Here is a 19,746-nt window from a genome sequence, read left to right on the forward strand (position 1 = left end):
CAAAAAAAAAACACTTTGCAGCAGCATGGTTGGCACGTGTTTTTTTATTTTTTTTATTTGAAGAGTGAGTTATAAACTCAGGCAGCAAACAAATGAGAGAAAGATGACTAAATATCCATTTTCTGTACGCCCTTGTACCTAGTGGGACCAGGTGGGGTGCTGGTGCCTATCTAAGGCAAGACATTTCATGATTGCTTAATCTTCATGAGAACACCCAACCCAATTAAGTTGAGTAGTAAGGGTACACCACCACTTGGTATGAGAACCTTCCTGAGTGGCACGGGTAAGTCTGTTCTGCAATGCTTGGAATAAGTAGAAGGTTGTCACTATTGACAGAATTAAACTAATCAATGTGGAAAACATGCCTCCCTTTACACTTGAGAACAATCCTATTTCTGTAACCATTGTGCTCGGCCATTTTACTGGGTAAGTTTCCCTGTTTTTATTTCATCTTTAAGCTAACTGCTGGCAAAGAGGAGCAACTCACACTTTCTCTCGTGCAATCTTTTTCACTGACAAGTACCTTTACTTGCCAGATCACAGTTTGAAACGCAAAGTAAGAACTGCTATGAACAGGTGTTTGGAAGTCCGATGTGAGGCTTCCGATCTGCTGTCCCTTAAAAACATAGTGGCCAGAATGGTTGTAAGCTCTGACCTCCTGGGTGCTCAATGTGAAGCTCCATGTTGGGCCGCTGTAAATCCTGGGTGTATAGATGTCCCGCTGCTCTGTCAGGTCACTGAGAATGATGCTGATGGGCAGAGCATTGAACTGAAAACCCTGCAGCTTGCTGGTGTGACACTGTGAACCATCCAATCTGTATAAGTCTTCAGCTGATATCATTGGGGAACGAATGAGCTTCAAAAGGATCTTGAGAATGGTGGTGTCTTCCTGTGCTGCTGCCCACTTCTCCAGTCCGTGCAAAACAACAGTTTCGTTATGAACCAAAATATCTGAGCTTGAAAGAAGAGCTTTGACTAGAAAGAAAGGAAGTTTGGTCCAAACTCGAGAATCGATCAGGGCCTCACAGTTCCATGCCAGGTAACGAACACAGACGTCTTTCAGCGCCTCGTCATTGATGGCAACTGCATACAGACAGAAAGAGATCTGGCTCTGGAAAATAGAATCTTCTGGTAGAAGCGCCCTAAAAAAAAATAAATGAAAGCCACACTTTTCAGATGTATGCTTGTAAAATAATAATAAAAACAACTAAATGAAATGTATCCACTGCACAATTCTACACTCCTTCCTGTTGGTCTAACAAAACAGTCCAAATAACATTGAAATTTGTGACTTCAAAATAGAAAATCATGGGAAAATGTTCAAGGGGTAAAATATTCTTGCAAGGAACAATATGTAGATTAGATTATTTATAAAATTCAAACATGTCAGAAAATGTCTTTTTCATGTGCTAAGAGTCACAGCATAATGCTTTCTGAAATAATTGAACAACATCTGCATATTGGGTTCTCTGCGATGCATCGAAGGCTGCTGGCTGAAGAAGATAAAAAACGTTCTGAAGAGTTTCACCATCTCGGAGTGACCCAAGAGCTTCTGCATGTGATGGGCAGCAGAAAACAACACTGATCCTCAAATGAAATCCTGCCTTGCCCAAAATCCAGTCTTGCCTCAAGGCTGGATTTTACTTAGCTTCAAAACACAGCCTCATGTGGTTTCTAATGATTCCAGTACTGTTTTGCTGCACATGAATAGCCACTTTTTATAGAAGACAGAGCAATCATTCAAACATATAATAAAATATTGTAAACAGGATAGGACAAAGGATTAATTCCGTTTTGCAGTAATATCTGTTCCAGTAAGGACCATTGTTTTGCTCTGATGTAAAAAATAAAGACAAAGCCACATAAATGCCCACAAACAAGTACTAAAGTTTTTCAAGATGGATTAACATACTTTTGGTTTCTTTCAGTTTCTGATTAATTTACTGTCTCTAAATGGGTGCTTTCCTCTCTGTTTAGTACCTTGCGGACTTATTCATTTAAGAACATGTGGAGGCAATCTGAGGCTGCACCCGTCCTTTATGGAGCTTTTCCTAAAATATCTGTAGTTTAGATGAGGCTACTGCAAGTTAGTGTAATAAGTTAGAGTAATAACCTCATTCAAAGGTCATAAACTTATTTCTTTATTCAGTTTTCTCGTATTTATTGCTCATAGTATAATATTTAATTTTCTTCCTTCTTCGATTTTGGATTATAACAAGGCTGCCTGCTAATTGGATGGAAAATTCATTCCAATAAACTATTTTACAATACTGGCATTCTTACATCTTTAGCACTAAGGAGTTGATTTAAAATGAGTTATTACCTGAAGCCATGACTTCAACTGTTTACCTTAATTTTCTTCAGGTGTTTACCTTAATTTTCTGTTGTTCCCTGTGATTCAAAACAATACGAAACCAAACCAAACATTCACTGGCATTAAAGGGCAGCTTTCTATTGGTACATTTTGAGATTAACAATCACAGATCTTTACAATTCTGAATATTTTTACCAATTTATTAATTAAATCAGTGTTTTGTTTTTTTTAAAAAGTTACGTAAAGTTATGCTTTTCCTCTAATCCAACATTAATTGACATTTCACAAAGTTTTATTATTGTAAAAAAGACATTGAAGAACAGCACATCAAAAGCAATAAGATATAATGGATAGAGTCCTTTTTTCGCAAATTCTCCACTTACTTAGACCAACCCACCGGATATGACGTCACAATTGGAGAGTCGTCTCCTTATAGCTGATTGGTCAAATGTAGTGATAGTCTGTGGAGGTGGCGGGAGCTACAGTGCATTCATGAAGTGAAAACATTGCTCCTTTCCTTTGGATAGTGTTTAGCTCCTAAATACGGTGCTTCATAATGAGCAGGTTACGTTCAGCAGTAGTGAAAGGCAAAAAAGGCCGATTGGAGACGGTGGAAACAACTATCCGAACCCGGAAGAAGTCAAAAGCACCAGTGAAAGAAGGTACCGCGATGATTTGATAATAATAGTAACAACACAAACCAGGTATTCAGCATGAACATCCACACAAACTGTTATTCAGCCTTCAGAGTTTGGTGTCACTTGCAACAGTCTTGTAAATAATGGATAAAAGAGAAAACAAAAAAACATGGGCCTGAACTTTGATTTTTTTTAATTTTTTTTTTTAGAAAAAACACCCGGGTTACTCTGATTGTCTTCCTTTGTTAATTTACAGTGTTAAAGATTAGCTGCAGACTCTTATGAGTTTTTAAGGTGACAGTGAATATTGCAGCCTTAATTTAATAACTTCAAATCAGCAAGATCTGACTGGACTGCTGACCCTGGAATCATATCATAGTGTCATAATTAAGCTACACATTTTGATGGTAAATTGGAATTGCTGGTAATATGTTTTGTTTGATTATTATGTTGTTGTTTTTTTCTTTGTTTGATTTATCCATCCCACCAGAACCAACTACATCTTCATTCCCACCATCTTTGTACCACACATTCTCTGATCCTGCTGAGGTTGTGTTTCTGCGCTCTCATCTCCTGCGCTGGTATGACAAAGATAAGAGAGAGCTGCCATGGAGGACTCTGGTAAATAATTCTTACTGGAAAATGTTATAATCTAGATATAATATTTAACATATTGAAGTATTGTTCAGTATATGTTTATGGCAGCTAAAAAGAAGCCAGTTGTTTTGATTGTTGTTATTCAATCACAAATATTCGTAAGATAAAATGTATTATTTATTATAAGTACGCTATCAGTGCAACCTTTTGCTTATAAAAAAAAGAGCTGCTCCACAATAAGTGTTTTTTGTTTTTGTTTTTGTTTTTTTGCTAATCTTGGTTCTTGATTATTTGCTTTCATTAAGTATCATTTTTCCATGTTATATTACTGTTAGACTGCTTGAGGGGGGCTGGGTTATAAAACTATATGTAAGTATCGATCATTTAGTACATATTTGCGTTAGCATGTTGCTTTTAATTAAACTAACTCTAAGTAATGATGCCATTAATTTTAAAATTATTTGTCCAGATTCCGTTTTGCATGGATCGTGTTGTTTTACGCTTTAAGATGTATAAATGCAGCTAAGCAGCTTTAATCTCAAAGTTGCCCTATCTATCTGTCTTCATGTCGTAGGCTTTGACAGAATCAGACATCAACATTAGGACATACGCAGGTATGAAAATGGATGCATTCAAGAAAAAAATGAAAACGTAAAAAACAGTGTTCTACACTTTCTTTAATTACTATAATTGTGGAACTCTATTTTTTCTGCTTTGCCTTTATTTTTACAGTATGGGTTTCAGAAATAATGCTGCAGCAGACTCAAGTTGCCACAGTGAAAGACTATTATAACAGATGGATGAAGGTGGGTATTTTAAACTAATCTGTAATACTTTTGGAAGTTCAACATAAATGCTGTATATTTTGCGCTCCAGAGGTGGCCCACAGTGCAGGATCTCGCAGCTGCTACAATAGAGGTAGTCATTTTAATCAGTAGTGCTGAGCTGGTGCATGCAGAGCTGGTGATTTTTTACGTTTAACGCATTCATTTTCTTGTGGTACAGGAGGTTAACCAGATGTGGGCAGGCCTCGGCTACTATTCACGTGGAAGAAGGCTGCATGAAGGAGCGCAGAAGGTGTGTCCACAATCAGATATTTGAATGCTTCTCCTAATGTATTTACTTTCCCACTATTTACTTTGGAAAAGTACCCAGAACCCTTTTCCAGTAACTCGATCGCATTGTGATTATTTTGGTTTATTTGTTGTTTTTCCTAAGGTGGTTTTGGAGTTGAAGGGACAGATGCCTCAGACTGTGGACGACTTGCTGAAACAGTTGCCTGGTGTGGGACGCTACACGGCGTCCGCAATTGGATCTATTGCTCTGGGCCAGGTTGGTCAGGACAAAGGGAGTATCTGCACATCAAGCTTCATGAGTTCCTGTGGGTCAATGCTCTTAAAGCCACACTGACACGTGACCTTTTATTTCAACAGTTTACCAAAGAAGATCACACATAAGACATGGAATATAAGCCTAAATGCTTATATAAAAGCCTTTTTGCTTTTATTGTTCATGTGTCTCCTTTCTGGGCAGCAAATACACTTCAAAATGAACCAGTGTTTAAAAAAAACTCTGTTTATAAGGAGGTTGTTGTATGAAGAACTAAATATTTTATTTTAGTGACGCTGGCCTCCTTTTATTCTTTTTTAGAGTAAACCAATCCAAACACATATATGTTGATGTTAATGTCGCTGTAATAATGGTTCATCAGTCAAAATTGCAATAAATAAAAAGAACCGTTCAAACCTTTTCCTTTCATTTTGATTTGATCTAAACAGTGATGTAGCAGTCAGTGCTGTTCATTTGCACCAACTAGTTCCATCCATTCCATCTTTAATCTTAGACTTAAAGATATTAATTTGACCTAATTACACCTGATATTCAGCAATATTTGTTTGACATAGAAAACTATCACCTTCAAGTGTAAACCACCACAGAAATTATAGAACCGTCACTAGAATAAGTTCTATTTGACAGTAGCTTTATCATAAACCACCAATACCTGGTATGATCTGTGTCGCTCAGGTAACCGGCGCTGTGGATGGGAACGTGATTCGGGTTCTGTGTCGCCTCAGGGCCATTGGGGCCGATAGCTCGAGTCCTGCAGTAACGGAGGCTCTTTGGTGAGATTTAAATTCACAGCTCAAATAATCAGAGACTGCTTACGTGGAGAACCCGGTGTCATCTCCTGGCTTCCTCAGGCGTCTTGCCAATTTGTTGGTGGATCCAGAGAGATCTGGAGACTTCAACCAGGCCATGATGGAGCTTGGAGCGCGAGTCTGCACCCCCAAAGGCCCGCTGTGCAGCCAGTGTCCCGTCCAGTCTCACTGCCGCTCATATCACAGGGTTGGCTCACAGTTTCCGATGGGCTCAGGCTGAAATTCTGTAAAGTACTAACAGTTTATATGATGTGTGTTTGTGTAGGTTCATGTCAAACAGGAGCAAAGTGCTAAGGAGCTTTTAGGAAAGCTGGACATGCCTGATATTGAGGACTGCAGTGAGTCTCCTCTGCCATCCATCTGACCTCCTGGACACGAGTTTAATCATCATAATGAACCAAATTTCCCTTTACTCTTCTCCTCAGTGAACAGTGGCACTTGTTCCTTGTGTCCTTCTGAGCCGTGGGACGATCAGCTGGGTGTTCAGAACTTCCCCAGAAAGCCGCCCAAGAAAGCTCCTCGGGCGGAGCGGACACTGACCTGCGTTGTGACGAGGCCAGGAGAAGCAGGTGGTGAGGAGTACCTGCTTGTGCAAAGACCGAACAAAGGTCGGTGCTGCACGATTTTGACTCTGATTAACAAACAGTTGAATGCAGAGAGTGACACTTAGATCTGGCGCCCAGATTTTACCTCCCTGTGTCGTCTGCAGGCCCTAAAATCACCCTGATTAGTGGATGAATGCAACATTAACCAGTGGCGTTTGTGTTTGCAGGTTTACTAGCAGGTCTATGGGAGTTTCCAAGTGTTCTGCTGCAGGAGGACAATGAAGTGAAACAGAAGAGGGCGCTGTGTGAAGAAGTCAACAGAGTACTGAGGAGCTGTTTCAACGAACATCTTCTCCAGTATGTAGGAGAGGTAAGCTTGATCTTAACCACCAAGGTTTCATGCAGCTCTCTGTTCAACGGGAGCTTTTTGTGCAGCTCACTGTCCTCTCCTCACTGTCCGCCTGCAGGTGGTGCACATCTTCTCCCACATTCACCAGACCTACGTGGTTTATAGCATGCGCTTAAAGGACAGGGCTGTTACACAACAGACGCCGACCGAAAAGCGACAATGGCTCACCAGACCCGGCCTGCAGGAAGCCGCTGTGTCCACCGGGCTGAAGAAGGTCAGCGATTTGACTGAATTCATGGTCACTGAAGGACTGTTGTGGATTTAGTTTTGATTTATTTCTATTTTGGTTGTTTAGATTTTCAATCACAATGTGGCAAGGTGCTTCTTCCAAAATCACGATAACGATAATGGCCGCGCTAAAATATTCAGCGTAACATTGGAAAATGTGTTTCAACTGCTTATAACTGAAGCAGAAGGAAAACAGGCATTTTTACTTTTGCAGGCTTGATTAGAATATTAGAAGCTTGTGCTTATTTGATCTATTTATAAAATGAATAGTTTGGTTATTGTGATTTTGGTCTATAGTCTGTGTGAACCACATGAGGGTGGTAATACACCTTTTTTTTTTTGCAGATTGTGAAGCTCTTTGATACTGCAGACAGTTTAAAGGACAAAAACTCAAAGGTAAGTTACTCAAATGTATTTTCACATTGATTTCTTCCTAAATCTTTGACTATTAAATTTGTGGAAATTTTGTTTGTTTTTCAAAGCATTTCTTACAACCTCACTGACTATTTGCAACAAAACATTTAAGGGGTTTGTGATCGCGCTTCAGAAAGTTGGCAATTTACTTTTCAGCCTCAGTTTGACTTTGTTTAGCCAGAGGAACAGAAACTGCCTAGTTTTTCACCCTCACTCATTACACAAGCACCCACCACCTAATTTGCTTAAATCCAATAAATATTCAAGTTTATACAGTCTGGTGTGTTGGAAAATACGCATTAGAAGGACAGCAGCACTTACCAAGTAAATGTGCACTTTCAGAAGTCACCCATTTAGCAAACAAGTGATCGTGTGTGTACTTTAAAGGCCTCTTAGGTTTGTTACAGGAACATTAGTGGACAAATGGTATCATGAAGACAGCAGACAGTTCAGAGGTAAAGTCACAGAGAAGTTTAATGTAGGGTTGGATCTTTAAACTGTCCCAAGCTATGAAAATTTGAGTACTGTTTAATTAATCTTTTGAAAATAGAAAAAGCCGTAACATACAGCCAGAGCTACAGTAGAAAGGTTTTAATTAAATTAATTTTTTAGAGTAGTCTAAAGTCTGGACCTTAAACCAATTGAAGATGCATACTTTTTCTCCCATTTAATAGTTTGCTTGTTATTTTATCACACAAAGTCCCAAAGTAATAATACATTCAAGTTTCTGGTTGTAATGTAACAAAAATAGAAGAGCATTTTAAAGGACGATATTGTCTGTCCAGACTATCAAACATTTATGGATTTACTGTGACATGGTTTGTTTGAACGTGAAATACCATTAAAGATTTGTGGATTAAAGGCAAATATTTGTGACTCATCGAACACCATCTCTGCTTGACTCCCTTAGGATGGAAAAAGACAGAAGCCTGAAGGACTAAAACATGACAGGTCACAGAAAACGAAAAAAAGTAGACCGACTGCAGCTGATGGTGGAGGCAGACAGCTCTCACTTAGTTCCTTCTTCAAGACAGTGAAAGAGGAAAGTAGTTAGTCCCTAAAGTTGTCCGCGTTGACTTTAAATGTGCATGTTTTTTTCATGCTGAATCTCCTTTCCTGTATCTTTGCTGTATTAAATCAGAGACCAGACAGAGGTCAAGATTTTAAGCTTTTATTATATCATCTGTTAAACGCATATTTTTAAAGAAACTGATGTATGTCAATTTAGCTGTTTTTATTACACATTTCTACTTTTTTTTTTTTTTACACACCAACACAGACCATGTTAGGTCATTTTGTGTTTTTTAACTATGTAAAAGATAAAAGAATTTCTCTAATTATAATAAAAGTTTTGAAGATTAAAATGCAAGTTGTCTGGTAAACATCAATTGTCATTTTTTTCTAGAGATTTTTTTTTTTACTACAAGTCCTTTAGTGACATTGCTGGTAAATATAACAATAATAAATAAGAATATTGTAATTATTGTAATTAGACTGTTTGCACTCAGAATGATTTTAAGCCGTTTCTTATATTTGCTAATTTTGATGACCATTGTTTTACAGCTAATGAAAACTCAAAATTCATATAGTTTTATGCTGAGGTGGGTCACACTCTAGACTGGTCTCTCTAACTGGTTTTCAGTAGCTGTAAGCCATAATGATCCAAATTAACAGAAACAAACACTTAAAAAGGATGTGTAATAGATTTTATACTTAAATATGAGTAGTATTTTTTTATGGAGTTAATAAATATCTGTCAAATTGATCTTTATGTGATGTTCTGACATTGAAATAGTGTCGTATTAGTTTGAAGGAAACGGCGCCCTCCAGTGCGCAGAAAATACAATTAACTACTGACAGGAAAAAACGCACAGGAAGTGGTGTCATCGCCTATATCTCTCAAAGTAAAAGTTGAAGAAACTGTTTTGGAGAATACCTCCAAAGTTTTCCGTTCACAAAACTTTAAAATAGGGTTTCGGGGCATATGTCCCACTTGAAATATTTTCTGCTATTTTCTTAAACGCCCTGTATTTATGCTTTTTTTTTTTTTTTTTCCCTTTCCGTGATTACACAAAAATCTGGAGCAGCGTCCAAAGGTTCTCGGGCGCTGTCATCAAGGGGCGATAACTGAACCCGGTTTTGCAAAGTGAGTGTACGTTTAAATTTAAAACATTTTGTGAATTCCTCACCCTTAGTAACATGTGTTCCTATGTTGTAGATGGCTTCAGCAGGGAACCATGTCCTTTCTGTGCACCAGTGGATTTTGGAGAATGGAGGTATGATGATTGCTGTCCGTCCAACCTACTTTCCCATCCAGTTATTTTTGCGTACGCATGTGTTGCAGCAGTGGACATGAGTAAAATTGACACATCTGAGTGGGACTTGGGGCGCTGCAGCTGTGCTCTCCGCATTGACCAGTTGCACAAGGAACGCTCTGTGGCTTGCTACATGATTTGTCTCCATGACTTGTATTGTGTTATCAGTTTTCCCTCATGGCAGTGAGGAAGCCATTAACTTGCCCGACGAAAGTCGTCGTCGTTGTTTTTCAGTGCATTTTTTGAATGTGTTGCCAATATCATTGGTTGGAAGTATGGTGGCTTGAAAACGTCCCTACTCCCCTATTAAAGTAGTAGATTGGTCATGAGGCCACTGTGTCATTTTGAAATATGTGGCACATAATGTTGCACTTGTATAATTCAGTTGAAAAACCAATAGCTTTGTTAGATGAAAAAATAAATACATAAAAAGGTCCATAAGCCCAGTTTTAGCAGTGCCCACACATCCTCAGATTAAGACATTCACGAAGCATCATCTGAATCAACTGCTTTATTCAGCGTTCTTTGGTAGGAGTCTGTGTCCATGCATTTTGACTTGAAAAGATTTGCTTACATTGACTTGTAAAGTCCACAAATGTTCAGAATAATTTAGTTGTAAGTTTAAGTAACCTTTCGAAAGTTTGGATGTTTGTTTTGGTGGCTATGTACAGCAGGCAAGAGGCGGGTAAATAAAGTCCATCACAAAGCAGATATTACTATATTTGTGCTGATTTTTGTTTTTTTGCAACAATTGCTTTTCAGTTTTAAATATATAGTCTTATAAAGAAGCAGTTCTCCATTTTCTGTAAAGCTGCTTCCTTCGCTGTGTTGAAGTGGATTGTGATACATCTGTGTGCATTCGTGTTCTGACATGTCCCTTTTACGTCCTCCAGACAACAGGACGGACCCCTGGCCGCTGGTGTACTCCCCCCTGCCGGTGACTTTCATCTTCCTGGGTTACCTCTGTATGATCTGGGTCGGTTCTCATCTGATGAAAACCCGGAAGCCTTTTGAGCTCAAAACAGTTCTCATCGTTTATAACTTCTCCATGGTTGGCTTGTCCGCATACATGTTCTACGAGGTGTGTGTTGTTTTGTCTCCCGTTAGATGACAAATCTAGTTATTAAAGACGAACGCAGTAATGAAAATATCTCTCCGTTCAAGCGTTTCCAGTTATCTCATTTCAGTTTTGCCTCTACTTGGTAGTCTGTGTTTCATGTGATTTAGGAAAATTAGAACACACATTAAATAATCTGTTTTTTGCAAAATGAGACAAGGTTCATTTCCAATCTAGCTTTAATTTCTTCACAGATGTTCTCATATTTTTCTCAGTCAGCCTCTGAATCAGGGTAGGAATAATGCTGGTTTTTGTGATGGTGAGGTGGCCCGGTCCTGCTGCATCAACTCAGTTGCTAGGTAACAAAAGAGTGGTTGAGTTAGTCGACCCCACTCGCCTTCCTTAGCTGGCTTTGAGAGGCTGAGCCACCAAAGCTTTTTCTCTGCCTACATCCCCCAGAATGCTGTGCGGCTCTGGCTCAGAGTTGAGTGACACTATTGAATATTCTTTCACTTGATGCTTTTCTCAGAGAACAAAGACTTCCCTTGATACTTCTACAGTCTCTTTCTTATTCTACATTCCTGGATTTAAATATCAGTGGTAGCAAGAATCTGCTGTAAATCCCATTATGATATTTTAGGGCTTATAGGAGATTTCTTTAATCATCTTTTGGTGAACTCACACCAAATCCCCTGATCTGGGCATGTTGATGTTTTTTTGAGTGTCATCTGCTTATAGACTATTACTCTGTGTAGGTTGATTTTAAATCCTCTCTGAGCTCAAACTTTTGTTTTAAATTTACCTAGAATTTCATATTCCATTTAGATTTCAGTTAAAATAATTTAAAAAAAATGTATTCAACATAATGCAGAAGTTAAAACCAGATCCCAAAAGCCATTAGTCAGTGCATAAAAGAAATCATTCTAAAAGTGTAGGGACTTAAAGTAACATTTAACGTCTCAAATGGAAACAACAAAAGGTAGAATGGTTTAGAGCTCACTGATCACTTTTGACTGAAAACAAAGATGGTGTTAAAATATTAATCTCCATGAAGTTTGCACAGTAAATCTGAAAACTGATCTGTGATCTCCAGCCTTTTCTGCCTTTGTAATTTCTTTTGCTATTTTGCAGCTTTGCAGCACCTATTTTAAGCTCTGTCTGTTGCAACAGAGCAGCTCAGTTTTATTGAAAAAAAGTTTCTTTTTTCTATTAGCTGATAATTAGGTGTTGATAGTATAAATTTCCTTGCGTTGAAGCTGCTGATGTTGGGGAAAAAAAGAGGCTTCATCATTGAGGTTAACAGATTATTTATGTGCCCAGTCGGTGAGGTTTCAGTTTCCAGAACAGGACTTATAAGTGATTCTGCTATTTGGAGTAATTTGAATAAAAACTGGGACTTTGCGGGCCAGTGGGTCAGTGGAGGAAGATATGAATAAACCACATACTAAGAGCAAAACTGGCGGTGGCTCGGTGGTTTTCTGGGGATGCTTTGCTTCCCGAGACACTGGAATCCTGCAGCACATTGCGGACAAGATGGATTTAATAAAGCATCATGGAATTCTGGGACAAGAAGGTTTAATGAAGCTTTGGCATCAATAAACCTTCATACAGGGGACAGTGGTCCCAAACATATCTGTCCGCCAACGCTTGGGTTCAGAAGAAGTCCTTAGAGGAGCCATCCTCGTAGACTGGCTTGAACTTTTCGTTGGGATTTAAAAAATTACGTTTCATAAATCCAAGATTCTTACTGAACTGGAGGTCTTCACCCAGGAGTAGTGGGCTAATATTGTTGAGACTGCAGAGCATTAAAAGTGGCATTTTGTGTTTAACATGAAGAAAACACTGGTGATGATTGTGTTGACCTATTTTAAATGGTTCTCGTCTGATTTGTTGATTGCAAACAGCTGCTACTATTTTTTTTGGCAATAAGTCTTTACTTGTAGAGGGTGATGAAAAATGTTCTTTGTAACTGTTCTGGCTCCAGTACCTTGAAACTAATTGCAGAATCTGTGTTAAATAAAATAAAAAAATAAATAAAAAAAAACACTTGAGTGAATTTCAGTGGTCAGGGATGCACAGACACTTATTTTTAGACAAACTAAAACAGGACAGAAAATTTATCAGTAAACAGCTTTTTATTAAAAAAAAACAAAACAAATCACTTCATCTCCCATCTCAATCTCTTCACTGTTTTCAGTTCCTGGTCACATCGTGGCTCTCAAACTACAGCCTGCTCTGTCAGCCTGTGGACTACAGTGAGACACCGCTGCCCTTAAGGGTAAAGTTCATATTTTAGCTCAGCAGAGCATTAGAAAGACAGAGTAGCTGTCGCTGAATCAATATTTTTTATTTATTTTTCTGCAGATGGCCAGTGTTTGTTGGTGGTTTTTCTTTTCTAAGATCATAGAGCTCCTTGACACGGTACTTTGTTTCTTCCCACTTTGCCTTATCCCATTTGTTTTAATGAGTTTGAATGCAGCTGTGACTGATATTACATCCTGTGTTCCTGTGGAGCAGTTCTTCTTCGTCTTGAGGAAGAAGAATAGTCAGCTGACCTTCCTTCATGTTTACCATCATGGCACCATGATCTTCAACTGGTGGGCAGGAGTAAAGTATGTGGCTGGAGGACAATGTGAGTGAGGTTTGAATTCATCTTGAACAAATACATTTTAATAGGATTCGCGTGACTGACCAACACAAAGTTGGAAATAACTGTGAAGCCGACCCTTAACAGACTGAGGGTTTTTCAATCTCGCCTACACATTTTGCTTAATTTTCTTCACTTGTTGGGGTTTTTTTTTGTGTTTCTGCCACACACTCCACAGCTTTCTTCATCGGCCTTGTCAACACCTTCGTCCACATCATCATGTACACTTATTACGGCCTGTCTGCGTTCGGTCCTCACATGCAGAAGCACCTTTGGTGGAAGAAATACCTCACTATACTGCAGCTGGTTGGTTGCTCCAGAACTTTCTGGCTGTTGCTTCTGTCAAGAGGTACAATCGCAAAACGTGTCATTTAATCTGATCTGAATCCCCATTTGCCATTGCAGCTGCAGTTCCTGCTCTTCTTCCTTCACACCGGCTACAACCTGATCACCGAGTGCGACTTCCCAGACTCTATGAACTTAGCGGTGTTTGGTTATGTTCTTACCCTCATAGTGCTCTTTTCTAACTTCTACTATCGGCAATACCTCCATAAGAAGAAGCACAAGTGAGGCAACATCAAACTCAGTTTTTTTTTTCCCCGGGAGCTGACGTCATTACCCAGAGTAGCCAGAAGGTATTATCCTGTCCACTAGAGGGCACAACCAGCTCACAAGTCTTGAGGGTTTTCTTTTGTTTTTTTTTCTGAACATACTTATAAACGATATGAACTGTTTCAATCTCCTCTGTGTGATTTTATTTTCTTAAATGACACTCAAATGGTTGTTGTAAACAAACTGTACATTTTATACACATAATAATATTATTATTAATAATGATAATCATTATAATTGGAGGCCTGGCTGTCTCTGCAGTAATACAGGACTAATGAGCCAGAAACCTCCCTCCACAAAAAAAAAAACAAACAAATAAAATAAAATTCAAACACAGGAAGAAAACATTTAACACTTACAGAAATGGAACTTTTTTTTGTCACTGATAAAAACATCACAGCAAATTGATATATTTTACACTTCAGTCCACAAACAGAAGCTGTAGATTAAAGAGAAAAAAAAAATGTGGTTCAAATGGTGAACAACACATCTCATGTTATTTGAAATTCATACTCTGAACTGAAGACAGTCTGGTTCTTTTGCAATTAGTTTCAGTAACGGATGAGAACTTTGCTCAAATACATTTCCAGAACAAAACTGTCCATGTAAACATTGTGCATTTCAAATTTCTGCCTCGAGTTGTGAGATCTATTCACCATATCTGTTCACTTTGATTTTGCTGATGCAGCTGAATTTGAGATGGGGTGGGGGGTGAGGAGAAATATGTGGATTTTATTTTGCTAGACATTGTCAAGTTTTCTGCCTGGTAACAATAAATTGGCTGAAATCAACCCTCAGATCTAAAGCAGCCTCAAATTGGAAAAAAAAAAGACCAATATTTCACTTAAACTAGCTTTTCAAATTACAATTTTTTAGTTGTGATGTTTGTTCATCATTTTCTACTCCCAATATAACCACTTGTGTTTATCATGTAAATCATTCAAAGAATGATTCCTTGTTGCTGAAATGTGCTACACAAATAAACTCGACTTGAGCTGCCCTTTAAAACAGTTTCTACAGCAAGATTTATTTCACAAATTAACCTAATTTTCTTTAATCATTTATGTGGAGATGAATAACCGAACCAGTGCCTGCAAAAGTATCAATACCCCATGAACTTTTCCACTTCGCTGTCATGAGGACACCGGCGTCCTCAGGGACCCAGTGGATTACATGACTTGGACGTGACGGTTAAAGGGTTAAGTAAGTTACGAAAGAAAACCAACCTCTATGTGACAGACTAGCAGAGAGTAGTGCATAATTGGGAAGAGGAGGAAAAATCTATATTTTTGTACAACTACAAACTGCATTTCTAACCTGCCCATCTGAATCAATAATTTGTAGAATCACCTTTTGATACGGTGACCACTGCAAGTCTTTTGTTGGTATGTTTGTCACCGTTTTCACATATCAATAAGAAAACCTTTGTCCAGTATTTCTTGTGCAATAATCCAAGTTCAGTCCGATTCGAGTGTCTGAACAGTAGCAATTGTTGCAGCAGGTTCTCAGTTGGATATAGATCTGGATTTTGACTAGGCCATTGTAAGACACAAATATGGTTTGATCTAAACCTAAACCATTCCCTGGCAGCTCTGACTGTCTGTTCAGGGTCGCTGTGCTGCTGGATGATGAGCCTTTGCTCCAGTTTCAAGTCTTTTGCAAACTTTAACAGTTTTTCTTGTGCTCTATTTAGGTCCCACCATCTTCCCAACAACTCTGACAAATATTCCTGGTTAAGATGAGGAAGGTTATGAGCACACCATGAAGCTGCCACAACCATGTTTCACGGTAAGGATGATGTATTTGGAGACGTGCACGCTACGGTGTTAGTTTTCTGCTACAACAGAGTAATGTCTGTAGCAGAAAAGTTAAATTTGGTATCAAAGTCTTCTTCATGTTTAGATCTGGACCTTCTGGGATATGGGAGAAATCTCTTTGTTAGGTGTGTGAGAATAAAGGGAGTTGAAGACAAACTTCCTTTTCACAGTCATGCACTACTTTGTGTCGGTCTTTGATAAAATGCGGAAAAGTTGAAGGGGCATGTAAAGCTTTTGTAGGCGTCTATGCCTAATTGCGATTTGTGTTTTTATACCTTTAAATCAGGCAGTGCATCAGGTACCATTTTTACAGGCTACGGTGTTTGTTTAGTTCAGTTGGTTACTGTCTGGTGGATACGTCAGAATGACCTTAGAAGAGGTTTTGATTTCACTTTTGGGAAAAGAAACAGGGGCTGAAGATGAAGATGAGCATTGGTGGGTTGTTGTGCAGCGTGGCGCAACAACAAACAAACAAACAAACATAGCTCGGATCTATGTTTCCGTGTAGACTGACGACATGTGGCTCAAGTTGCGGTCGAAGCTGCCCACCTGAAAGAAAATGCTGTCGTCGGTGCTGGAGGAATACTGGCATCCCGAGCCCCCCTGCAGCTCCTGGGTCCCGCCGAATCCTGGTGCAGATGTTTATATTATAACACTTTTAAGAGCACATTTTCACTTCTGGTACGAAGATTAGTCGGAAAAAAAAAATATATATTTTTTTTTACCTGTAGGTCCAGTGTTGCTGGTGGGCATGTGAAAGCCATTGTGCTGATGGGAGGAGTAGTTGTGAGCATCTCCTGGGACGTGGACGCCGCCGACCGTCTGCTCCATCCTGTAGGAGTCTCCAAAATGGAAGCAGCTCTGAAAGCTGGCTTGGTATTCTAAGAAATGAAGGCGGGATGTGGAGGAGAGGAGAGAAAATTATAGAAGCCACACTGGATCAGCTGCCACCAGCATCCACTGTGCCTCTGATTGGTTCTAATGTCTGCCCCATCCGGCTCAAACCTCATGTGGATCTCACATTATGACAATGCTATATTTGTGCTTTGCTAACTCTGCCAGCCTTATACTGTGCTGCGTTTGTCCCCGCAGCCTCGGCTCGTACTCGGAATCAACCGCAGGAGTCTTGATAATGGGAGAGAAGCCGTTCCTGGAGCACTTTTACGCAACTCCCCGACCGCAGTGTGGTTACAGAGGCAGCCGTGTGGAGATCTTTACAGGAAAAACAGTGTTTAGGACATTTTGGGGGAAAAGGCTCCAGAGTGACAGCTGAGATGGCTGAATGCATGAGCCAGCAGTTTGTTGGCCAATCCAGCGATGGTAATAGGCTTCCGGCATGTGGTTCTCCCAGCTCTAATCTTTTCTTCTTTTTTTTTACCTTAACAGCGCTCTGACAGAGACAACTTCCTCTCAATAAGGGCCTTTGATGTGGATCTACTGATATGATTTGCATTTGAAAATCATTGCCGTGTTCACAATTTTAGTTACCTTGCCGGCCAACCCTGCTATAGCACGGATAGCATTAAAAGACAACAGAATTTCTGTAACAAATTCATAACCTTTGGGTTAGCTTTACCGTCAGTGGCATGTTGTTGATGGTGGTAATGTGGGTAGGGCTTGTGGTGAGAGTGAGCATGTTGTTTCTCCTGTGAAAGAGGAGGAGGAGTTCCTGTTGCCTTCATGCCAGGAGACAGGAGGGGGCCTGACAGCCTGCTGGGACAAAAAAAAAATAAAAAAATAAAAAACACAGGACATCAAATGAAAACCTCTGATCTGCAACTGCATCATTCCTAAGAGTCTCAGAAATCTCCAATAAAATGCTTTGTGCCTTTATGACATCTCAGCCAAAGCAGGAGCTACATGCTGGACTGAGTACGCCACATGATTTGAAAAACCCAGCAGAACAGTTCCTGATCCAAACACACTCACAGGGAAGCAAACTCGTCCAGGCATGTGGAAATTTAGGTTCCCCACACATAATCCAATTTCTACCAAGTATTATGGTCTTTAGGTCAACAAACATCATTTAAGAGAACGAACACACACACACACATTTACGACTGCACTAGTCATGATTTCTAGATTCATGGCTCCAAGAGCGTAGCAAACAAAATCAACAATATCCCCTGGCAAACAAATCTACCAGAGAAAATCCAAGTGAAGGGGAGAAAGCCCAGACTGTAATAACTTCAGTTATGTTGTTCAAAAAAAGTGAAAATAATGCAAATATGAATGAGACACACAGAGACATATTTCCACTGCTTTTTTCCGTTCACTTCATAGGTCCTCCATGGTGTTTCGGTTTGGTGAGTTTTTTGGGCCGTTCAGCACAGTGATAAAATGTTCATGAAACCAGGTCTGGGTACTTTTGGCTCTGCGCAGAGGTGCCAAGTCCTGCTGGAAAATGAAATCAGCATCTCCATAAAATCTGTCAGCAGAGTATAGTACAGAGTGCATTAAAGTGTCCTGCTGGATGCCAGTGCTGGCTTTGGACTTGATAAAAACACAAGTGGACCAACACCAGCAGATGAAACGGCTCCAAGGCTTCTGGCATCATGTCAGGGTCAACAGTGGCTCAGCACAAGAAGTGCGACAGTTTCAGGTCGTGTGCTGGAAACGTCTCTGTGTGGTGACCAATTGAAGCATTTACTACTGCTGGGGAATTTCACAAATTCGTGAATGTACTTTGCTTCAAAATCTACTTAAGGCTGCAATTATCACTATTTGTCAGTCTTTTTCAGCCACATTTTCTTCCACATAACTTTTCATTTGTATCCGTGGTTACAGCACTTTGTGACATCCAGCTTCTTTATCAGACGTTTTTTGTCTTTGATAAAGTCTTCCCTATTACAGGTTGTAACCTAACACTTATATGTTAAAAATTATCAATGAATCTGAACCAGGAGTTTCACATCTTAAATTTAATTACTTAAGAAAAAATAATCTTTCCATTATATTTTATACTAAGCTTTTAAAATCCATTCTAAACATTGCATAAGTTTGAAGATAACTGTGTAAGCATCAACTGTAAAATAATTTATCAAGTTGTAAAATATTTTTCATTTTACAAATTAAGTAAAGTGAAAAATATTTCTAAAACTAAAGAGTACACCTTCATTGACAGATTTTCAGAGGTACTAATTTGTATCTTACAAGCCTCACAAAAAAAAAAAAAAAATCTTGCATACTCTGAGGATGCTGCAGCATCAGTCGAGCAAAAACAAAGTTCGCCTACAGCTCAGAACAAGCAATTAAATAAGTTGATGTTAAACAGTTGACATCCAGTTAATGAAATAAACTCAAGTCCAGACTCGGAGGTAACAGACGTGCCTTTAAAATGAGTAAATTCAGCAGCTACTTACGACTGCATATCAGGAATGCCAACACATAAACTGCTGCTGTGTTACTACGTGCCGCAGTGCTGCGGAGGCATATGGTTTGCAGTAAGCTCTGTGCGAACGTGATGACAGAGCGTTGCTCCAGGCGGCTGAGCCCTCAGATGACTGTTCATTCGCTGGCCTGGCTGGAGCCCCACTGCATGACCTACTGCTCTGTGCACGAAGGCCGTCCCGCCCAGCACTCAGGCGCTGGCAGGGGCTTGAGCAGGACGTTTGGACGGTGAAGGGAGAAGGTAGCGTTTGAACTGCAGGAGAAGCAACTTTGCAGCTTCGCTGCCAATACTGGATTTATTTTTAACAGCCGGAAAATTTAGCTTGAGGCTCACCGTATTTACTTTCTATCAATAGAGATCCTTGTGAATCTGTAAATGTTTTTAGGAAAGGTTGTGGCTGTTTTCTGAGGTCACGCTTTTGCTCCTTTATGTTGTCAGATTTTTTTTTAATTTTATTTATTTTATTTTATTTTTTAAGATCTGTAGATTTAACGAAAGATCAATCAGGCTTCCAGCTAGACAAGTGCAAATACATTTCCTTTAATTTGTTTAACTCAGTTTCACAACCTAATTAGGTTGTTCTAAGTATACATTTGACATGTA

General features: G+C 39.4%; 3 protein-coding genes and 1 pseudogene across 7 annotated transcripts in view; 2 read left to right on the forward strand and 2 right to left on the reverse strand.

The window, feature by feature from the left end:
* Window positions 1-92: 92 nt before the first annotated feature.
* On the reverse strand, window positions 93-1,997 carry LOC103142612 (galectin-3-binding protein B-like; annotated as a pseudogene).
* A 707-nt stretch (window positions 1,998-2,704) lies between these two features.
* Window positions 2,705-8,541, forward strand: mutyh (mutY DNA glycosylase). Of its 3 annotated transcripts, XM_016674657.1 has the most exons (16): window positions 2,940-3,018; window positions 3,443-3,573; window positions 3,885-3,918; window positions 4,124-4,163; window positions 4,282-4,355; window positions 4,426-4,467; window positions 4,555-4,626; window positions 4,768-4,881; window positions 5,575-5,672; window positions 5,751-5,895; window positions 5,974-6,046; window positions 6,134-6,316; window positions 6,481-6,623; window positions 6,721-6,876; window positions 7,236-7,286; window positions 8,215-8,541. In XM_016674657.1, the coding sequence occupies exons 5-16, from the start codon at window positions 4,299-4,301 to the stop codon at window positions 8,356-8,358; spliced, it is 1,278 nt and encodes a 425-aa protein (XP_016530143.1). In that variant the 5' UTR covers window positions 2,940-3,018; window positions 3,443-3,573; window positions 3,885-3,918; window positions 4,124-4,163; window positions 4,282-4,298; the 3' UTR covers window positions 8,359-8,541. The 3 variants fall into 3 exon arrangements, with proteins under 3 accessions (XP_007558723.1, XP_007558722.1, XP_016530143.1); XM_007558660.2 differs by lacking the exon at window positions 3,885-3,918 and having other exon boundaries at window positions 2,706-2,976; XM_007558661.2 differs by lacking the exons at window positions 3,885-3,918; window positions 4,426-4,467 and having other exon boundaries at window positions 2,705-2,976.
* A 663-nt stretch (window positions 8,542-9,204) lies between these two features.
* Window positions 9,205-14,065, forward strand: elovl8b (ELOVL fatty acid elongase 8b). Its single transcript, XM_007558664.2, has 8 exons — window positions 9,205-9,450; window positions 9,523-9,580; window positions 10,513-10,700; window positions 12,874-12,954; window positions 13,041-13,097; window positions 13,194-13,308; window positions 13,502-13,629; window positions 13,729-14,065. The coding sequence occupies exons 2-8, from the start codon at window positions 9,523-9,525 to the stop codon at window positions 13,891-13,893; spliced, it is 792 nt and encodes a 263-aa protein (XP_007558726.1). The 5' UTR covers window positions 9,205-9,450; the 3' UTR covers window positions 13,894-14,065.
* glis1b (GLIS family zinc finger 1b) overlaps window positions 14,018-19,746 on the reverse strand; it is a 63,108-nt gene continuing 57,379 nt past the window's right edge. The window contains exons 7-10 of one of the 3 annotated variants that reach the window (XM_016674656.1): window positions 17,329-17,465; window positions 16,478-16,633; window positions 16,302-16,381; window positions 14,018-14,374 (exon numbers count right to left, since the gene is read on the reverse strand). In XM_016674656.1, the coding sequence (XP_016530142.1) occupies window positions 14,357-14,374; window positions 16,302-16,381; window positions 16,478-16,633; window positions 17,329-17,465 (391 nt within the window). In that variant the 3' untranslated portion in view covers window positions 14,018-14,356. Of the gene's footprint in view, window positions 16,382-16,477; window positions 16,634-17,328; window positions 17,466-19,746 lie in introns of all 3 variants that reach the window. The other 2 variants (XM_016674655.1, XM_007558663.2) reach the window with 2 other exon arrangements.

Source organism: Poecilia formosa, unplaced genomic scaffold (genome assembly GCF_000485575.1).
Source record: "Poecilia formosa unplaced genomic scaffold, Poecilia_formosa-5.1.2 Scaffold98, whole genome shotgun sequence".
NCBI classification, from domain to species: Eukaryota; Metazoa; Chordata; class Actinopteri; order Cyprinodontiformes; family Poeciliidae; genus Poecilia; species Poecilia formosa.